The following is a 21237-nucleotide window of genomic DNA, read 5'->3' as shown; positions in this document are numbered from 1 at the left end:
GAAGTCCATCCGCCCTGGGGCATTTGCCCCTGGGTAATGCCTTCACCGCCTTTGCTAGCTCCTCTGCAGTGAAAGGGGTCGATAAGAAAGACCGAAGAGAGGGGGGAACCACCTCTCTCGTGTGCCTCAGTATAGCTTGGCAAAGAAAATGTAGTGGGGCTAATGTGTCCAAGAGAGAAGTCTCTAGTAACTCTGTCACCGGCTTGAGTCTAGAATGAAGCCCTGGCATGATATCTATACTCCACCCTCCTCTCCTCAATGGACCGAATCTCTGTGCGGGCGGCAACGATCTGACTCTCAATCCATGAGCTGTCTGGGGAACTCTCCTATAGATGCTGTAAAGAGGCTAGGCCCCTCTTGACACTCCTCTCCTGCTCCCGAAATCCCTCCAATATACTATGGGATGCCTCCTGAAAGAAAGCACTGACCTCCCCAAGGCCATCATCCAAAGTGTACGGTGCAGATCCTGAGGAAAAGTCCAGTCCCGCCCATATCTACTCAATCCGGCTACAAATCTTGGGGTCCTGAATGAGGCTATTTGGAATCCTGGAGCTCGCATGTCTGTCATGCCTCCATGAGTCCTTTAGGGACAGAATAACTGGAGCATGATCTGAAAATGTAGTGCCTGCCAAAATACCAACCATGCCTCCACAGTTGCAAGCCCACTCATCAACATAACACCTGTCTAGCCGAGAGAGGTTGGGGCCAGTGCTCTGCGTATTTGATCGAGAGAAGCTAAGACTCGCAGGGCTACGTCCAAACTCTGGAAGATGCCAAGGGTCCTGTCCCCTAAGAATCAGTATCATCTCCTCCCATGCAGAGTACTGCGCTTCTGAGACTGTGGCCATGCCACCTCCAAGTCTATCCTTTGCTGCCTCTGTCATGTTGAAGTCACCGCCCATGCACTAAAAATCAGCCTGGGGCAAGGCTTGTTGGACAGTGCTCCAAAAGATAGCTCTACCTGCAGCCGCATTCGGGGCATAGATGTTGAGGAAGCCAACGCTATCCTCTCCAATCAGAATGGTAACCCATTGAGCACATCCTGGAACTATGACTCCTGATCCTATCAGAGACGACAGAAGTTGCTCACTAAGAGAGAGACACACTCCTCCCTGCATCCCTTAGGACCGAAGGATGGAGACCAAAAAGTATGACTCCTACCTGGTAGAATCTTCCTGCAACGGCGGGTACGCCCCTCAGTAAGATGGTGCTCCTAGAGGAAAAGAATGTCGATAGGTCCCCCCCACCATAGCTTGATGCAGCTCTCCTCTAAGGACGCCTCGTCTCTGAAAGCGCTGAGGCCCCCCTAAGCCCTGAATGTTCCATGAGACAATCCTCATATCAATTTGTGTGTGAGGCCGAACTACCGGAACTGCCCTCCACTCAAAGAGTCTTGGGCACGGATTTAGACGGGGAATAGTCACAATCTGTCTTGGTGAGGAGTCGCGCCAAGTGGGCGTGGATCCTGCCCTCCATGTATTGCCACTCTGCCCGAGCGCAAGAGTATGTATACTTCGTGCTCCATCGATCACAATGGAGGTATTTGTAAGAAGAGGGGAGAGGTACTGTGAGAGAGGTATGCATGAACACAAAAAGCAGCACCTCTAGGCTGGAGGTCACCATCTCCCCTCCCTGGTCTCTGTGGGCTGATCCACCAAGCTCCATCCTAGCCAAAGCCCATAGATGAGTAAGAACGTCGGTGATCCGGAGATCCTGTAGATGATGCGATAGCTCCAACTGCCTGATCCTGAATGGTAGCGACCATCGACTCTGGATCCCACTCTGTCTCGGGGGCTGCACTCAAGGGGAAAGATAAGATCATCGCGCCATTCTCTGGCATAGAGGGTCTGGAGTGGTGGAAGACCACACATAATACCCGAATAGGGGCTACGGTCTCCTCAAACCTGTCTGTCCCTTTTGTCGGAAAACACCAAAAGAAACTATAGTCCATAGATTGCTTCAAGATCGTGGGGGCCCGCCTGGAGACTCAGGTGGGAGAGCCCTCACAGGTGAGGCCACAACGGTCATCTCCACCAGCTCAGAGAAGCGATAAATTAGGCGGCGAATGGTACTCGTTGGCTGTCTCCTCTCTGGATCAGGGGTTGCAGGGGGCCGACGGGAATGCTTGGGGGGGGGGGGGGGGGGGGGAGGGGATGGTAGGCATAGAGGAAGAGGAAGGGGCAAATGGAGTGACTTAGGGTAGAGTTGGAGGTGAGGGTTGGGGGGGTGGGTGGGGAGGGGGGGAGTGGGAAGGCAGAGAGGCTGGAGAGGGATGCTGTCACCAATTGGTCCACCTGTGCTTTCTTATCATGTATGTACATTGGACTGGTGTCCATGGCAGTTGTATATGCCGGGGATTGATGCCACTCATGTGTTCCTGTGGACTTGGCTTTCCGTTGGGACTTGTGCCTCCGTGTACATGCCCGGAAATGCTTGGTGGATTGGTGTTCCATTGGGTCTGGTACCTCGTGTACTTGCCTGGAGCACGTCTATTTTGGTATAGTCTCATGAACGGGGATTGTCCATACCAGTGCTGCATTGCATAGCATCATTTTGTGCTTGCTTGCAATTGAAATTGCATGCTGTTTTCATGCTTGCTTGACCAATGTGTAGTTCCGGGTGAGGGGACGCCCGTCCGCGAACCGTGCGTGTGAAACTGTCTGTTGACATGGTTATGTGGCATGTGACAGGTGGTAAGTATTGGTCATAAACCTAGCCTTAGGAGTTAGCACTTATTTATAAGTGAGTGTGTACACACTTCATTAAGTTTTTGGGCGGTCAAAACTCACTTATAAATTATGACCAGCCTGGTGTTCACACACACTGATGTCCCGAGGTGGACATAACCCAATGTCCACAGCCCAGACCTTATCCCCTTTTTACAAAGGGGATAACCAACCATGTGTCCACTCTAGCTTGCTCCACAAAGCACCTGCTCTACTTGCTATTGGTAAGCTTTGACGCTTAAATATGGAAGCAAGTAGTAGGAGGGAGGAACCAGATTACAAGATCACATACCTTGTGTAGTGTTCTCTTCTCCTATTGAGCAGATGGTAGGGAACATGGGCACTTGAGAGGGTAGTGTGGATTGCAAGTCTACAACGACAACCACTTGTTTGCAATACTGTATTCTAATGCATTGGTATGGAAATCTAGTCAGAAACGCCCATGACACTATGTACTTGATTCTCCCAAGATCAATATACTTTATTTGAGAGAGGGGTCAGCTATTCCGGCTCATTGTGTGTCTCTTGTCAATTCAGCAATTTACTTCTTGTATTTGAGCAAGTGTCCATCAAATCTTAGTGTATTTAAGTGTATTGATTAGCATTGTGTTCAACCAAGTTACATGCGGTCCATAATGTTCTAAGTGTAGAGATAGCTAGTGTTCACGGTGATCGTCTCTCACGATAGAAGTGAAAGAGAACCGTATGCTCATACAATGAACGTTGGAGATGCTAACACAAGAGGCAGGGACAATGAAATGCATGCTTCCAATGCTTTACAGGAGGAGCAAACTCATGTGGTGCACAATATGGAACATGAATATGTGGGACAGCCATCCCGTGGCAGAGAGAAGATGTAGGAAGAAGAGTCCATAGCCTTGAGGGCTGAACTTACTCGTATGCAAGCTCTTCTCCATGCACAACAAGAAGAATTGAATCTCTACCGCCGTGAGGCTCCATTGGTACATGAACGTTTGAAGGCCAAGAAAGCTGAATCTTATACGGATCATGCAATGGCAATGATTGCTCAAGAGTTGCACATGCAACCGAGGGATGTAGCACATGTATACTTGGCTCGTACCGAGGATGCCTATGCAGAAAAGGCAACCATCCCACATGTCTTGAAATCCCCGCAGGTGCCCGAATAAGAACTTATGTCTAAGAGGACGAATCTCCATGCTATGGGAGAGGAATAGTCAGTGACTTCACGGCATGCAGGAATACCTTATGTAGCCCGTGAAGGATACAATGTTTATGGCAGTGGTCAAAATGTATGTCAAATGCTATTGCCGGCTGAAAATATGCATGCACAACACATGCAACATGGGCCGCAATTTTTTGTTGGTGCAGGAATTCCGCGTATCTCTCATGCCACTCATGCCTTTCAGTGTGCTCGTGAGGGAGAAGCTATGGCTGAAAATGTATCAATGCATGTTGAGGGGCCAGTCATGTCTCATGCTTACAGGGCACATGTATCTATGCCTTATGCATCACCTTTTGGTCCTAAAATGATGCCAGTCACAAGGGCTGTCCCAATGGACAAACATGGGGGAAAACATGTTGAGATGCAAGCACATGCATCAAAGTCTCGTGACTTCAAAGCCGGAGACAAATCTGTGAAGTTTGACACATATCATGGGGAATATGATGCATCAAAGGCACTTGCTTTTATTGCCCAGTTTGATATTGCTTTCAGTGATAGGTTGAAATTTTTGCAAGAGCACAATGATTGTTTTGCTGATGAGTTACCAAATGAGTTGCCACCTGTAACGGGAGGCGGACGCGTGTACTGGAATCGAATAAATGTGAACAAGATTCTGAGCACTTAACACTTGAGCATTACAACCACAAAGCTGAAAATGACAGTATACCACATAAAGGGGCCGATGATAGGCTGACCCCCCCCCTTTAGGTTATATTACCAAAAGAGTCTGCAAAGTACAAGATTACGGGTGCCTGGGGATTCACCACCAGCCTGCACACCTGATTCTTCCAAATACATCATGAATGAATACATTTCAAACAAGAGAATCTGTAGGTACATCCGCCCTACACACAGGTACATCCGCCCTGCACAAGAGTATCACAATCCTCACAGGTACTCCGCCCTGCACAAGATGTAAATGGATCTTTAGGCCCTGTTTCCACGCGAGAAACTGATCCAGAAACCTGTGTTCTCCGTGAGCAAGTGTCCCCAATGCTTGCCCTAAGCACCTGTTATACCAGGAATCCTTGAGATACATCCATGCTCACATATTCCATTGCTGTCCGGCCTGTTTTGTGCAATAACCAGTCCAAAACAGCAACTTTCTGTCGCGAGAAATCCACCTGTAAAGGGTCCTACAGCCCTGTGGAGGTCCCTAGAGCTGTCCTGTACTGTCCAAGTTGACTTTGGACACCTGTAACCAGCCCAAAACTCGCAATAACCAGAAATTGCAGGTCTGAAATTTACCAACCAGCCCTTTAGAAGAGTGTGGGGATCGTTATCCAAGCTTGTGTGAGTCCGGGAAGCAAGCAACCAGCCCTGTAGCAACTCCCAAAGCTCCAACCAGCTCTCCAATGTGTTGACTAATGAATAAAACAGCCCAAAAGGCCTCTTGAGGGAGGCGCCTTTTTCCAGTGCCACCTAAGGGGCTTGGTGGGTACACATACTGGCCTGACATGTGTCCCCATAAGGTGTCCAGGTAGGTGTCCAGCCCATAGTGCTCCATTTGTCCTGTTTGTATAAGTTTAGGTCCAACCAAATGGGAAATGGCCATAAGCTGTCCGGACTTCATTAATTTTGGTCCAACCAAATGCGAACGCATTATAAGTTGTCCGGTCACTTATTAATGAGTGTGGACCTGCAAACCAATAAACCTTAGTAGTAAATGAAGTAAGCTATAAATTGAGTGTGGACGCACTTACCACCTGCAAAACCCATAAGCCCACAGTTTTAGGCCCAAACAGGAGTGCACACACGTGTCCACAAGGTGCCCGGGCGTCCCCGGTCCCTCGGACTTCACAAGCCAAAATAACAAGCATTGTCCAGGCAGCAAGACAATGTCACACACAGTAAAATAAAGATATGACATGCATCATTTATGCATTGTGCACATGTAAACTTGGAGAACCACCTATCATCATTCTTGTACTTGAAAATATTCCGCCTGCCATCATAACACACCATGTGTGCATGGCCGGAATCCACACGGGCACCGCCCGAAAGTCCACAAATGTCCTGCCATGTCCTTGGACTCATATGCATCCACTCATATGATCCATACACATGCCCAGGTATAATACATACATGCATCCCCATGTTTCTACGCCTGACACGCATCCGCATGTCCCTAGAATATAGGGGTTTGTGACACCACCCGTACCACCGGAAGATCATCGCATTGATCTTGTGCCAGGTAGCTCATCGCCTAATAGGCCAGCCCATCGTGTAAGTGCATCCCAAAAAGAGATCATGAAGCAGGTGAATGAGCTTCTTGAGAAGGGTTTGGTTCAGCCAAGGTCTTCCCCATATTGTTCACCCGTCCTCTTGGTTCAAAAGAAGGATGGATCCTTTCGTATTTGTGTGGATTATTGAGCTTTGAATAAGCTTACCATCAAGAATCGGTTTCCGATTCCACGCATAGACGACATACTTGACAAGTTGGATGGATCGGCATGCTTTAGCCGAATTGATCTCAAGAGTGGATATCATCAAGTGCGTGTAGTGCCTGAGGATATACACAAAACTGCTTTCAGGACTTTTGGGCTTTATGAGTATCTTATTATGCCTTTTGGTCTTACAAATGTCCCGGCTACATTCAATAGAATGATGGATCACATATTCCGTGGGTACAGGAAATTTAAAGGTGTCTTCTTTGATGACATCCTAGTCTTCTCGAAGACCGAAGAAGAGCATAGAGCTCATTTGGCCATTGTTTTTGAAGAACTCCGTAAGCATAAACTCTTCATAAATGCAAAGAAGAGTGAGTTCTTCTTGTTAGAGATACATTATCTTTGGCATATTGTGTCCAAAGATGGAGTGCGGATGGATCTTGCAAAGATTGATGCAATTCGGAATTGGCCCGAATTGAGTTTGGTGCATGAGATCCGTAGTTTTCTTGGATTATGCTCTTACTATCGCAGGTTCATTCGGCACTTTGCATGTCCTTTGCATGATTTGACAAAGAAGAAGGCCGTGTTCAAATGGACTAATGTAGAGCGATGCATTCCTCAAATTGAAAGATGCAACTACTCATGGTCCAGTGTTGATCATTCCGGATTTGCAAAAGCCTTTTTGTGTGGAATGTGATGCATCTGGAAATTGCATAGGAGCTGTCCTTAATCAAGAGGGACATGCCGTGGCTTATGAGAGCCGTAGATTGCATGATGCAGAGCTATCTCTTGGCATTTATGAGAAAGAGCTCTTGGCTGTAATTCATGCACTTACTATATGGAAACATTACCTTCTTGGGGTTGATTTCACTGTGAAGACAAATCACCAGAGTTTGAGATATTTTCTTACCCAAACTAAGTTGTCATCATAGAAGCATATGAGGATGGCCAATTTCCTCTCTATGTTTCATTTCAGATCTTGCACACCCTAGGAAAGAAGAATGTAGTGGCCTATGCATTGTCACGAAAGCCATATGTAGCAGCTATCTCGGTTGCCTCTCATGGGGACTTGTCTACCATGCGTGATTTGTATCATACGGATGCTGATTTTGCCACTATTTGGACTGATTTTATGACTGGTCATGCACATGCCTCATATGTGATCAAAGAGGGTTATCTCATGAAAGATAATTGCCTGTGTGTGATGTCTGACATGAGGCAAAAGGTTTTGGATGAGTGCCATGCTCCTCCATATGCTGGTCATAGAGGCATAATGCCTACTACGCACATGATTGAGTGGTATTTCTTTTGGCCAGGTATGCGGAAGGACATAGAGACACATGTACATGCATATATCACCTGCTGTCAAACGTAAAATTTGATAGGCAAAAGGCACCAGGTTTACTTCAGTCATTGTCTATTCCCGCGCAGCCATGGGAAAGTATTACAATGGATTTCATTATGGACTTGCCATGGACCCAACAGGGTAATGATGCAATTTGGACAATTGTGGATAGGTTTAGCAAGCAAGCTCATTTCTTGCCGGTCAAAAAGACCATCAAAGCTGAGCATATGGTTAAAATATATCTTGCACAAGTGTTCAAACATCATGGAATGCCGAAGTCCATTGTGGGGGATAGAGATCCCAGGACTACAAGTCTCTTTTGGCGGGTCTTATTTGATAATATGGGTACCAAATTGGACTTCTCATCAGCTTATCACCCTCAAACGGATGGGCAAAGTGAGGTTGCAAATTCAGCCGTGTTGGATCTCTTGAAATGTTATGTGGCGGATCAGAAGTCTTCTTGGGAGAAGTACTTACCGCTTGTGGAATTCGCATACAACAACACGGTGCATGCATCTACGGGAAAGGCCCCGTTTGAGATTGTTTATGGTAAGGTGGTTTTGCCACCCATCCTTCGCACAAAGGATGAGCTATTTGCAGCTGATGAGTATGTAAGAGACTTGGATATTGCTTTTGCTCAGGTGCGGACAGCCATTGCAAGGTCACAAGACAAGCATAAAAGGGCTGCCGACAAGCATAGAAGGCAATTGGATGTTAAAGAGAATGATTGGGTATTGCTGAAATTTGACAAAGCAAGACTTGCAAAGAGGCCTGGCAAAGAGGGTGCATATCCTAAGTTTGCAACCAGGTACTATGGGCCTTTTCGAGTGATCGAGAAGATCAATGAAGTGGCTTTCAGATTGGCATTACCTAGTCATTGGCACATACACAATGCTTTTCATGTGAGTCTCCTTCGCAAGTATGTAGAGCCGGAGCCCAGTGAAACGGTCATTGAGGATCCACCAGAAGTGGATGAGCTTGAGGAGATCTTGCAGCCAGAGCAGATTGTGTATCACAAGCAATGCAAGCTTGCTGCAGGCAAAGTTGTGGGGCGTTACCTTTCCATTGATGCTAAATGGGTAGATGAAGAGTTCTTCAGAGATTGCCCGCATGTGCTTCAGACATATTTGGATGCTTTTCAGTTGCGGACAACTGTTTAGAAGCCGGGGGGGATGTCACCATTTGGCCACCCAATTGGTACACCCGTGCTTTCTTATCATGTATGTACATTGGACTGGTGTCCATGGCAGTTGTATATGCCGAGGATTGATGCCACTCATGTGTTACTGTGGACTTGGCTTTTCGTTGGGACTTGTGTGAAACCGATCCCGTCAAGTGGGAATAGACTCTGTTGGACACCCACACGCGTAATAGCACAACTTAATATCACAATTTGAAATGGACAACTTAATTACAACTTGATATTGAAATGAAATGAAATGTTGAAAGATGGATACCAGCACTGGGCCCGGAACGGGCCGACCCCCCCCTCAATATATGATATATTATTGGGAGTATTTAACAAATACAATGCTCCATGGGTTCAATGAACCAAACACGATTAGAGCTGGCTGGCTCCCCACGTTTGCATGTGGGCGGCCAGCTTCATGGTGTGGTGTGGGTAGGTGGTCATGCACCCACCCCCACACACACAAAGGGTTAAGTGAGGCTCCCCACCTTGGCCCATATGTGGGTGCCCACTTTTAAGCGAATGTGAACATACAACCTTATAAAACAAAAGGTTAGAATTAAACTATTAAACCAACAAGTGTAATGCACTTACCACCTGTTCACATGCAACAAAACTTGTCAGAAGATAGAGCAAATTTCACGACTCACTGGCAGGCGTCCCCGCTCAGTAAGTGACACGTCAAGCAGGCAAACACAAGAATACAAATCATGCGAAAACAGTTTCAAACATGCAGAACATGAGTGCATGTGCAAATAGTATCATGGACATATCTCCCGTTCATGGAACAAGTACAAAACATCTGTCAGCAAAAAAAATGGCATGACATAAAACATAAATCCTGGTCTTCCTATGGAGTGACAATCCCATAGGTAAAACACAGTTCCAGGCACGAGCCTCCCTATGGAGTGACAGTCCCATAGGCAAGACACGGCACAAATACTGGCCCTTCCATGGTGTGACAATCCCATGGATAGAACACAGTCGAGGTCATACACGGGTGGCACCAGTCTGGCTCCCGTCCATATGACACCATCCTGCTAACACACGGGTGGCACCAGTCTGGCTCCCGTCCATGTCAAGCAAAAATACTGGCCTCTTCACATGAGACACCGGCCTGGTGAACGAGACACAAAACTGGAGATGGACCAAATGGTCGGCCAATTGGTGACAGTCCCCCGGGCTTCTAAAGAGTTGTCCTCAACTGAAAAGCCTCAAGATATGCCTGCAACAACTGTGGGTAGTCAATAAAATAATCCTCATTTACCCACTTTGCATCAATGGGCAAATAATTCTTGAACTTCACAAGGTATCTCCTGGAAAGCTTTCCTGCAAGTAGCCTTCTCTCCTTGTGAAAGACAATCATCTCTGGGTGACAATACTTCAACAAATCCAATACGGCTGAATTTGCAGCCTCACTTTGACCATCCGTTTTGCAGGTGAGAGGCCGATAGCAATGCTTTCCCATGGCTGCGAGGGAATAAGCAATGGTTGTAGCAAACCTGGAGGCTTCTGCCTATCAAATTTCACCTTTTGGTAGGTGACACATGCACGCACATAAGCCTTAATGTCCTTTCGTATGCTTGGCCAAAAGAAGTATCTGTCAATCATGCGAGTTGTGGGCATGATACCACGATGATCAGCATGGGGTGCGGCATGACATTCCTTTAAAACCTTGGGAGGCATGTCCTTCACCACACATAGGCAATTTTTGTTCATGAGATAGCCCTCTTTGATCACATAAGAGGCATGTGAATGACCAGCCATCAAATCAGTCCATATATGGCAAAAATCAGCATCCAAATGATACAAATCACATAGCAGATAAGTGCCCATGAGAGGCCACTGAAACTGCAGCCACATATGGCCTCCTGGATAGTGCATCTGCTACCAAATTCTTCTTTATTGCTTTATTAATATGGATGTGTGATAGCCAGCATGATCAACACTAGAACAGTTGAGAGCTAAGAGTGTGATCCATAGACTGACGATCTGCGCTTGCGAGCTCCGCCTCTCCCCCTCCCGCTGCTTCTCGCCGTCGCGCCCCCCTCCCCCCCCGCCTGTCCCCCGCCTTCTCCTCCGTCCTCTCCCCCGCCTCCTTCCTCGCACCCTTCCTCGCCTTCTCTCCCCCGCCTTCTGCCTCGCATCCTCCCCCGCCTCCTTCCTCGCATCCTCCCCCGCCTTCTCTCCCCCCCCCCCCCCCCCCCCCGCCTTCTCCTCCTCCGCCTCCTTCCTCGTTTCCTCCCCCGCCATTTCTCCCCCTCCGCCTCCTTCCTCGTTTCCTTCCCCCGCCATCACTTCCTCCCCCCGCCTTCTCTACCCCCCACGCCTTCTACTTTGCCTCGCTTCTCTCCCCCGCCATCTCTTCCCCCCCCGCCTTCTCCCTCTCCTCCCCTTCCGTCTCGCTCCTCCCCCCACCGCTATCCCCCGCCTCAGCTCCCCCCTCCCCCCCCCCGCCCCGCCCCCGCTATCCTCTAACCTTCCGCCCCTCCGTTTCCTCGTAGGGCTGTGTCCCTCCCGTTGGTGACCCCGGTTTCTGGCCTTTTCCCTCTGGAGGACTCCATGGAAGCCGCTCCGACTACCCCTGCCAATTCCGGTCTCCGTCTGGAGTTCACAGCTGCAGATCATCAGCTGTTTGTTTCCACAGTATCCGCTCTTGAGGCCTCCTCCTTGGTCTGCAAGATAGTTGGTAGCCGTCCGATGCAGAGAGAGCTTCGTGACCTTCTGCAAGGCAGCCTCGTTGGCGTGCCTGCCAAGATCGTCAGCGTCGATTTTTTGGGACGTGGCTACTACCAGGTGGATTTCGAGTCCCCCCAGGCAGCTCAGATGGTGCTGGCTCGGAGCCCCATTGCCCTCCGCTCATCCCAGGCGTTCCTGGCGCGATGGACTCACGGTTTCGACCCCGCTGCTGACCCGCTAGCAGGCGCGACAAGTTTTCCCATCACTATCTGCTTTCCTGGACTCCGTAGGGAGTACTTGCCCCTCTTGTCATCCATTGGCAAGGCGTTCGGGTAGGTGGTGGAGACGCCTCAGACAGCGGCTTCAGTGAAAGCTCGGGCAGCAGGACTCCCGGCCATCCGTGTTGTGGTTCCGTCAGCGGAGTCCCTCCCGAAGACGATCCTCCTCCCTTGTCTTTCTGGAGGACATCTGATACAGCGCGTGGAGTATTCGGGCCTCCCCGGCCAGTGCTACACCTGTCGGGAGATGGGCCATCTCGCACGCGCCTGTCCCCGCAAGGGGGTTCATCCTTCACGCTCTGCCACCTCTGGACCCCCAGTAGGAGACCCGAGGGGTGGCCATCCACCTCAGAGACCGGACATCCCAAGCTCGTCTCAGCAGGCGCCATCATCTGACGAGCAGGCCCCGGCGGAGGAGGCCGCGCAGACCCAGGAGGCTGGCGGATGGCAGGAGGTTCGCCGGCGGACGCCAGCAGGCAGCACAGGCTGGCGGACAGGCGACTCCGGCTGGCGTCCAGGCACCTACCCGCACTTATGCTCCAGTCAGGGATAGGCGGCCAGCAGGTCCCACCCCGATGGACGAGGATTCAGACTCAGTGCCCGTTGAGACCGCCGGTGGAGCCCCCCACGTGGAGACCCCGCTCCCGCCCCCCCCCTCCATGGAGCAGATTCTTGAGGATCCCGGGCCGCACTCTGCGACCCCCGGCTCCTCTTCCCCTCCCCCGGAGAGCACTCCTTCCACCCTCCCCTCTCCCCCCCCAGCCCCCCCCCCCCCTCCCGCCTCCCCCGGCGGCCCCCCCTGACACCTATCCTCTGGCAGATGCCTCTCCATCCTCTCCTCGCTCTTCCCCCTCCTCTCCGCGAGCCCCCATCCCTCCCTCGGCCTCTCCAGGATACTTCGCCAGACCACCCATTGCCCCCGGGCAGCGCAGCTGGGTAGGCCAGAGTTCAGTCCAGCGGTTGTTCCACCGCCACTCCGGGCCGGTGGAGATGGCGATCCTAGCTTCGCCCGCCATAGAGTTCTCTCCAGCCTCCCCTGGGGGGCCCCCGCGAGTGATGGGGCTCCCAGTGGATTACGGTTTTTTCAGGTGCCTCCTGCTGGATGCTGGCCCGTTCGAGACACTGGTCGCGCCCTTGCGAGTTTGCGTGGTGTGCCATCCCTCTCGTTCTCCTTCAGTGGTGAGCAGCATGGTGGCCTTCTCCTTTCCTCTCAGTGTTGCCCCACACACAGCATGGGATTGCAACTCTGTAGAGGAAGTTCTGCATGATCAGATACTAGAGTTTTCTCACCACTTCAGTGACTTGGGGCTCACGGACCTATTGCAGACCCGATTACACTCAGCCCGCATGAGCTTGTTTGGTATAGGAGATTGGCGGGCGGATCCGGTCCACACCTCAGTTGAGGCGGTGCTACTGATTCTCCTCCATGCCGCCCCGAGGGTGCAGCCTACCTTTAGATACATATATGCAGAGGATTGGTCGCACGCCTATGCCCTTGACAGGGCGAAGGCGGAGTGGGGCTAGACACAGAGACAGGTCACCCTTCTTTTGGAGAGACTCCGCACCCGGACAGACAGTGACTATTCTCCCTCCAAGCCGGCGCCCAAGACTCACAGAGTGGAGGGCAGATCATCCGGGCCGGCTGAGAGGGGTGAGCCAGTGGGTGGCGGCTGCTTCACTTGCCATAGCTCATCCATGAGGATCCTCTCATGGAACATCCAGGGTCTCGGTGGACATCGCTGCTACATTGGTCGGGGCAGACTTCGCCAGGAGATCCAGAGGGCTCTCGTTGGAGGACCCATAGATATCCTTTTCATCCAGGAACACCACCTTTCTGCCGGGATGAACAAGACCATTCAGGAGAAGGTCCGTTCTATGTTGTCACATGCTGCATTAGCTCATGGTTTTTGGGCTGAAGCTGTTATGACAGCCGTTCACCTTATAAACAGGTCACCTAACATGAGGCTTGGTGGGAAAGTGCCAGAGGAAGTATGGACAGGGAAGCCTCCGTCATACAAGCACTTGAGAGTGTTTGGTTGCGTTGCGTACGTGCACATACGCAGGGAAATGCGCACCAAACTTGATCCTAAGTCTCACAAATGCATATTCCTAGGATATGGTGACAGAGGTGAAATGGGGTATAGACTTTGGGATCCCGTGAATAGAAAGATTATACGCAGCAATGATGTCATTTTTGATGAAACATGCATGTATAAGGAGCCTGCAAGGCAACAGGAGCCTAGCAGAGTCATCTTTGATGATGATGGACATCATGGACAACAACCAAGGGCTGTAAATCAGCCATTACAGCAGCAAAACCAGCCCTTAAATGGTGCTGAAAATGGTCCAAATGGACAGCCAGAGATGGCAGAAGATATCCCTATGGATATCCCACAGTTAGAGGAGATACCGGGCATGATTTTTCAGCCTTATGGCATGGAACAGGAGCCACCAATAGGTGATATGCAGGCTGGACAGCAACCTGCAAATGATGGTCATTGGGTACGGAGGTCCACAAGACCCTCCAGAGCCCCTGACAGGTTTGTTCCAGGGGTTGACTACTTGATGCTTACTGACTGTGGGGAACCCTCATGTTATAAGGAGGCTTTACAGAGGGCAGACAAGGCTCTTTGGGAGCGTGCCATGAAGTCAGAGATGGATTCTCTGCACAAAAATGGAACATGGAAGTTGGTGCATTTGCCTACAGGCAAGAAGGTTTTGCCATGCAAGTGGGTTTACAGGCTCAAAGTTGCACCTGATGCAAAGCCAAGATACAAAGCCACGCTGGTGGCTAAGGGCTTCAAGCAGGAATATGGTGTGGACTTTGATGAGATCTTCTCTCCAGTGGTCAAAATGACCACACTTAGAGCTGTATTAGCTTTGGTCGCACATGATGATCTGGATTTGATTCAAATGGATGTGAAGACTGCTTTTCTTCACGGTGATCTCCATGAGGAGATATATATGCAACAGCCAAAGGGTTATGCAGTGAATGGAAAGGAGAAGCTTGTATGCAAGCTGAAAAAGAGTCTTTATGGGCTCAAACAGGCACCAAGAGAATGGTATCATAAATTTGATACATTCATGAAATCCCAGGATTTCAGGAGAAGTGACATAGATCACTGCTTGTACACCAAGAAAGCTTTGGATGGCAGTCTATTGATCCTCATCTTGTATGTTGATGATATGTTGATTGCCGGGAAATCTCGTAAGGAGATGGATGCCTTAAAAAAGAGACTGCATCAAACCTTTGATATGAAGGATTTGGGTGATGCAAATCACATTTTGAGTATGCGGATACTTCGGGACAGAAATCAGCATGTGTTGTATTTGTCTCAGAAGGAATACATTGGCAAAGTTTTGCAGAGGTTCAATATGGACGGGGGGAAGAAGACTAGTACTCCTTTGCCTCCATATGTGAAACTCAGTGCTATGGACAGCCCACAGTCAGATAGTGGCAGGGCTGATATGGCCAAGATTCCGTATGCTTCAGCTTGTGGCAGTCTCATGTATGCCATGGTTGCTACTAGGCCGGACATTGCATTTGCAGTGGGAGTGGTTTCTAGATACATGGCCAACCCTGGCAAGAAGCATTGGGAAGCAGTGAAAGGTGTCATGAGATACCTGAAGGGCACACAGGATATGTGCATTTGCTTTGGCAAACAGGATGCATTAGTGCATGGTTCCACGGATTCGGATTATGCCGGTCATCCAGATAACCGGAAGTCTACTACCGGTTATGTGTTTACATTCACAGGAGGTGCTGTATCATGGATATCCAGGATGCAGAAGTGCACTGCCTTATCTACTACAGAGGCCGAGTATATTGCAGCCATAGAGGCTTGCAAGGAGGCATTATGGCTATCTCGGTTAGTGGTTGATTTGGGTTATACAGGGGATGTTCCATTGTTGCATTGTGACAGTCAGAGTGCCATTCAGTTGGCAAAGAACCCTGTCTTTCATGCAAAGACGAAGCATGTGGATGTGAAGTATCACTTCATGAGAGAGGTGATAGAGAACAAGCAAATTCAGCTTGTTAAGATTCATACGGATGACAACCCGGCTGATCTGTTGACAAAGAGTTTGCCTCCGGAGCGGTTTGCTCATTGCACACACTTGATGGGCATTGGATGAGGCCAGTTTCAGCCTTGATATGGCCTTGTATATTATCATGTACATGCTGATTTTTTCTTTTCCTTTACTTAAGGGCACACTGCCTTTAAGTGGGAGGTTGTTGGGGTAAAGGCATTATGCCCACCCTTATAGTGTGTACAAGCCCATAAGTTATAGTACATAGTACACTTAGTACTTTTAATGTACTAAGTGCACTATGTGTACTAGTGCAATATACATGTGTGATAGGGGAGTCACACACTCATTCCTTAATGATGTCTCTCTCTCTCTCTTCTTTTCTCTGTGTGTTTGTCTCTCACATGAAACCCTAACCCTAATTATCTCTCCCATCAGTGGCAAGAATAGGTGAGTCTGTGGGAAGCTCCTCAATGCCGATAAAAACAGTCTCCTTGGTGGAAGAGGAACTCTAGGATTGGTTGGTAAAGGGAGAGGTTTGATTAGCGGGCTTCTTTGCAAAACCACCTTCTCGTGAGACAGTTAAGCTGAATGTGACCTTTGTGACGACAACAATGGCAAGTAAGATCCTTATGTCCAGGATTCTTAGCAGGTTTAGAGTCAACTTTGTTGTTGGTGCAACCTTTAGACTGCCATTTGCCTTTGCCCTTGATCTGAAGAAGGGTCTCGGAAGCACCCTAGCTTGTTTTCTTCCTCGTAGCTCTATCCTGAAGCATGCCAACAACAGTGTCGATCAAGAGTAGAGGGAAGAAGTGAAATAGTATCACAGAAAGATGAGAAATTTTCGCGCAATTTGGCAAGGAGCCACTGAACAAAGTCTTCGTCAGTGGCCTTGCTCCCCAAAGAGATCAATTGCTTCTGGATGGTAACAAACTCCGTGATGGAATCCATGATGTTGGCAGCATCTATTTATTTATTTTTAAAGCTAAAGTCAAAGTGGCTTGAATCACATTAGGGTACTAACACTAGTCTTGTAGAAAAACAGGGAAGTACTCTCGACACAAGCTATCGGTTGAAATCAAATATCAAGTGCCAAAAAGTTTTAAATGCAAAAAAGTTCTAATTTTTCTTTGAAAATAGCTTTAATAATTTTTAAATCTCACACAAAATTCTTCTATATGTATTTAGGCCATTGGCATGTACCTTCTATCAACTCAAGACATACTTTTTTAATACATGTCTCCTTGAAAATAAGGCTATTACAGTACTAAGCATTCTCAAGCAGTTCATGGAAGTCTAAGTTGATTTGCCTTTCCGTTTCTCCAGAATTCATAAACCAATCTAATGCCACTTTGTGGCTCAATTATAAGACTAGTACTAACGTAAATGCAGAGCAGACCCCTCTTAGTATTTGGGTCATCCAATGGATAAACAAATTGAGGTCACTACACACGCCAAGTTCTATGTAGATAGCAGCCAAGGGAAGTTCTTTAATAAAGAATCAAAACTGCAAACTCTTAAATAAACATACGCAAAAGCATTAAACCTACCGACTTCCAACCATCAGGATCCAGACATGCTGTAATTTTTGTGTTGATTCCTGGTAAAGGCCCTGGCTCCTTTGTGATTTTCCCACCTGCCTTTCGGATACTCTCTGCTGTCTTGTAAACATTATCTGTTCCGACAGCAATCTGCCATCCCAAGCATAATATGATTGACCAAATAAACATAAAAATTTACACTGCAATGGAACACACAAAGTACAAAGTGATGGTATCAAAGTGTAATGTGCCTCTAGAGTCCATACTGTACCTGGGCATATGCATTGCCCTTGTCGTATTCAGATACACCATAGTTGTATGTCAGCTCCAATATTGTGGTCTTATCTTCAGGGCCATAACCCAGCATGGCAATTGTATACTGCAGAATACAGAAACATAGGAGTTGTAAGGAAATGGACCTGCCCCTCACATGTATGCAAAAAAACACAACATCACATACCAATTCCAGTCTCCTTTCAAAGTAGGAAAATTAAAAGCACAAACTTAAGAAGAATACCAGCTTGCAAATGTGTTACATCCTTGGCATGGACTAGCTACTGGGTATGGTTGATAGTCTAAAGGTCATGCAAGCTGTAACTCGGCTAATCTATTGGCTATTAGGGAGTTACAATCAATAGCACTAGGGGTCAATATTAAGTGCACACTTCTACACTTTGGGGTGGCCAGGAGCTGTTGGACCTCTGGTTGGGTTTCTGAGTCGGTCAATTTCTTCCCCCATGCATGCATGTGTGCAGGTTGATCATGCTTGGTTAAATGCAGTTCAAGCAATAAGCTAAGGAGAAAGTACCTTTTCTTCTGGGTTATCACATGTTCGAAGAATCTGCATCCCAAATGCCTGCATACAACAGCAATGGCACTCAGTTAGGAGAAGATATACTGGAACTCCTTAATGTGTTTGACTGGCACTGCCCATTTCCAACCCACCCCAGCATTTCCAACCCGCCCCAGCAACCTTTCAACTGCAGTAAATGTAGAGACCAAGGATAACCTTTTCATAAAAGTTGATTGATCGATTCAAGTCTCCAACTCTAAGCATAACTTGGCAAAGGGGCTCCGGCGTAGGTCCTCTTTGTATAAGCTCAAACTTGTAGCCATCTGGATCTTCAACAAAGGCAATCAATGTCTTTCCTCCTTTCACAGGACCTGGTTCCCGTGAAACTGTTCCTCCCTTTAGCTTTATAAGTTCTATCGTCTTATAAACCTAAGTTTTCAAACATAAAATACCAAAGCATTTGTGGACAATCATTTAGGAGGATCCAAGGCTTGTCTCAACACAACTTGACTCCTCAACTGGAGAAGTCTTCATTTTCTTAACATAGAGGTATGACAAAAAAACCCCAGCACATCTCTCAACTTACGTCTTCAACAGCAATTCCAAAATGCCCAAAGCCTGCTCCAAGGTCATATTTGTCGACCCCATAATCTGTCAGAAAAGAAAAAGTCATGCAGGCACACACGCACCCCCTCTCACCCACACCCAGCCATCGATCATTATGCACCCAAAAAGAAAGTTCTTTTCGTGAGTTTACATCAGAGTTTGGCAACATATGCTAGCCATTATGAGTATGTTAAAGAAGTGTAACTTACTATATGTTAACTCAACAACAAAATGAGAATCTTCGGGACCATAACCAAGAAATGCATTGGTGTATCTTTCCTCTGGAATATCACGTTTCCTCAACAGCTTCATGCCCAGACATTCTGTGTAGAACCTGTTGTCATGAACCTTTCTTTAGAAGAGAATCAGAATGGAGCCCTTTTTTGACCTGCTTAGGTTTTGGTTGTAATCACATCCACACACATTGCATTTGACAAACAAAACAAAAGCAGGTGGTACTAACTTGATGGTTTTGTCAAGATCCCCAACCCGATACACAACGTGAAGAAGCCTCCTGTTGTCCCTTTTAGACCAATCCAGGCTACTTTCTTTGTCCGTGGCTGTGGAAGTTGTGGCCATGTTAGCTTTCATGCATGATTGGTAAGGACTCTGCCATGTCTGACATCTCTGGAAATAGCAGCCTACAAAATTCCAATAACCCAATGGATACAAATTGTCACTAAGAAGAGTTAAGCAAACAATGTGTTGAAAACCCTTATACACATACAAAGAAGAATTAATGAAGTACCAAGGAAGTCTTTTTCATCCTACAAAGTTGGAGGACTAATAACAGAGTGATGGTATGCATGATCGAAGTTGAATGTCCAAAGTGGAAACAACAATCTCCTAACCTTTTTGTAATTCATGAAAGCTAATAGTGATTGAGGTATAGATGAATCACATGATTATCCTCCGCCACCATGATTATCCTTGACCAGACCCAATCATAGTCAAATGAAAGAGTGTCTCAGGCATGGGAAGGAAGGTTTCCTTTAATGAAGCATGACAACCCATGAGCTTGATATCTAGGAGTGCGAGACAGATGAACTTTCACCTTTCGTAGATTTTTTTGAGTCTCTTGGGAATAGTCAAACATAATGTCTCAAAAATCTCTCACTCAGTGCAGTGTATAGAGATTAGTCAAATGACCATGATTCTTATGTGCCTCTTGGGTGAGATGGGTTCCCACAAAGGAATTGGAAACTACTTTTCATCTTTTTTAGTTGTTGTAGTAAGTCAACCAATTGATTACTCGGTTGGCATTTGCCAAAAGCATAACTTGGCTTCAGTGTTTTTGGTGCTTGATTGTCAAATCCCCACGGATCCCCTCGTGATCGATCTTGGTTCGAAACTCGAATCCTGCAAACAAACGAACAAACAAACAAGCAAGGGGGTGCAGGCCTGACTCACCTCCCAACCATGACAGCCGTGGGCAAGCCCACAATCTTGGCTGTCCCCACCGAGCCACGAGCTGAGCTAACTAGGTTGACGTACCGACCAATCTCCTCCTTGCGACGTCCCATACCGCCACGAAGCTGCCCTCGCGGGCCTCGAGATTGCTGCCGGCCTCGACTGCATAAAGCAGGTGCACGTCTGCACTAGATCCAGGCTCCAAGACCATAGAGCTCTCACAAACTCGCGAGACTCTCTATAATCCAATAACTAACCTTGGCCACCCTTTTATAGGCTCTTGGCCGGTCATCGAGCGTCCACACTTGGCCGCCCGCCCATCCATACTTGGGTGCCCGCCCGTTAGTATATCCCTAACTCAGCTCGTCAATCAGCCTGCCTAGTTCCAAGCTTCCCCAAGCCTCGAAACTAGTCTTGCATGCGTATAGCACACGGTAGATACCCACTGTGCACATGACATACTCCCCTTCCTCTAAGAGCTCACTAAAAAGCCAGGGTAATCTCTCTGAAGAGAAGTCAATGGTCCTGAGCTCACTAAAAAGCCAGGGTAATCTCTCTGAAGAGAAGTCAATGTCTCCCATGTAGCGTCCTCCTCAACACGATCCTTCCACTTGATCTTGTATTCCGTGATAAGCGTATGACGCAATCTTCGTTCACGAAAGCCAAGAATCTTTTCAGGTTCGTGCGGAACAAATGTCATGTCCTGGACATCTATAATTTCTTGAGGAGTAACTAACTGATCTGCTCCACCCAGTACTTCCTTAAGTCTACTGACATGAAATACAGGATGAACTTTCACATGAGAAGGCAAATCCAATTCATATGCAACTGAACCAATCCGTCGTGTAACACGAACTGGTCCACAGTATCTAGGGGATAATTTCGGAGATCTACATGTCCGTAAAGTCTCGGAATCTTTCGGAACTCGCAAATACACCATCGTTCCTTCAGAGAACTCTCTAGGTGAACGATGTCTATTAGAATAAAACCTGTCTCGGTCTTGAGCACTTCTAATAGATTCCTTTGCAACTTGTAACATTTCCTGCA

The 21237-nt window shown here is 47.9% G+C and overlaps 1 protein-coding gene across 1 annotated transcript in view; it reads right to left on the bottom strand.

The window, feature by feature from the left end:
* Positions 1-21237, bottom strand: part of LOC147624066 (lactoylglutathione lyase-like) — a 113831-nt gene that overhangs the window by 31504 nt on the left and 61090 nt on the right. Inside the window, exons 2-8 of the mRNA XM_086820725.1 lie at positions 19244-19421; positions 18990-19114; positions 18761-18825; positions 18391-18603; positions 18190-18237; positions 17653-17760; positions 17391-17531 (exon numbers count right to left, since the gene is read on the bottom strand). Coding sequence (XP_086676851.1) covers positions 17391-17531; positions 17653-17760; positions 18190-18237; positions 18391-18603; positions 18761-18825; positions 18990-19114; positions 19244-19421 — 878 coding nt within the window. The remainder of the gene's footprint in view (positions 1-17390; positions 17532-17652; positions 17761-18189; positions 18238-18390; positions 18604-18760; positions 18826-18989; positions 19115-19243; positions 19422-21237) is intronic.

Source organism: Cibotium barometz, chromosome 26, assembly GCF_041138505.1.
Source record: "Cibotium barometz isolate CiBa-2024 chromosome 26, ASM4113850v1, whole genome shotgun sequence".
Lineage (NCBI taxonomy): Eukaryota > Viridiplantae > Streptophyta > Polypodiopsida > Cyatheales > Cibotiaceae > Cibotium > Cibotium barometz.
Note: the sequence above shows the minus strand (reverse complement) of the source record. Positions and strands in the feature narration are given on the sequence as shown.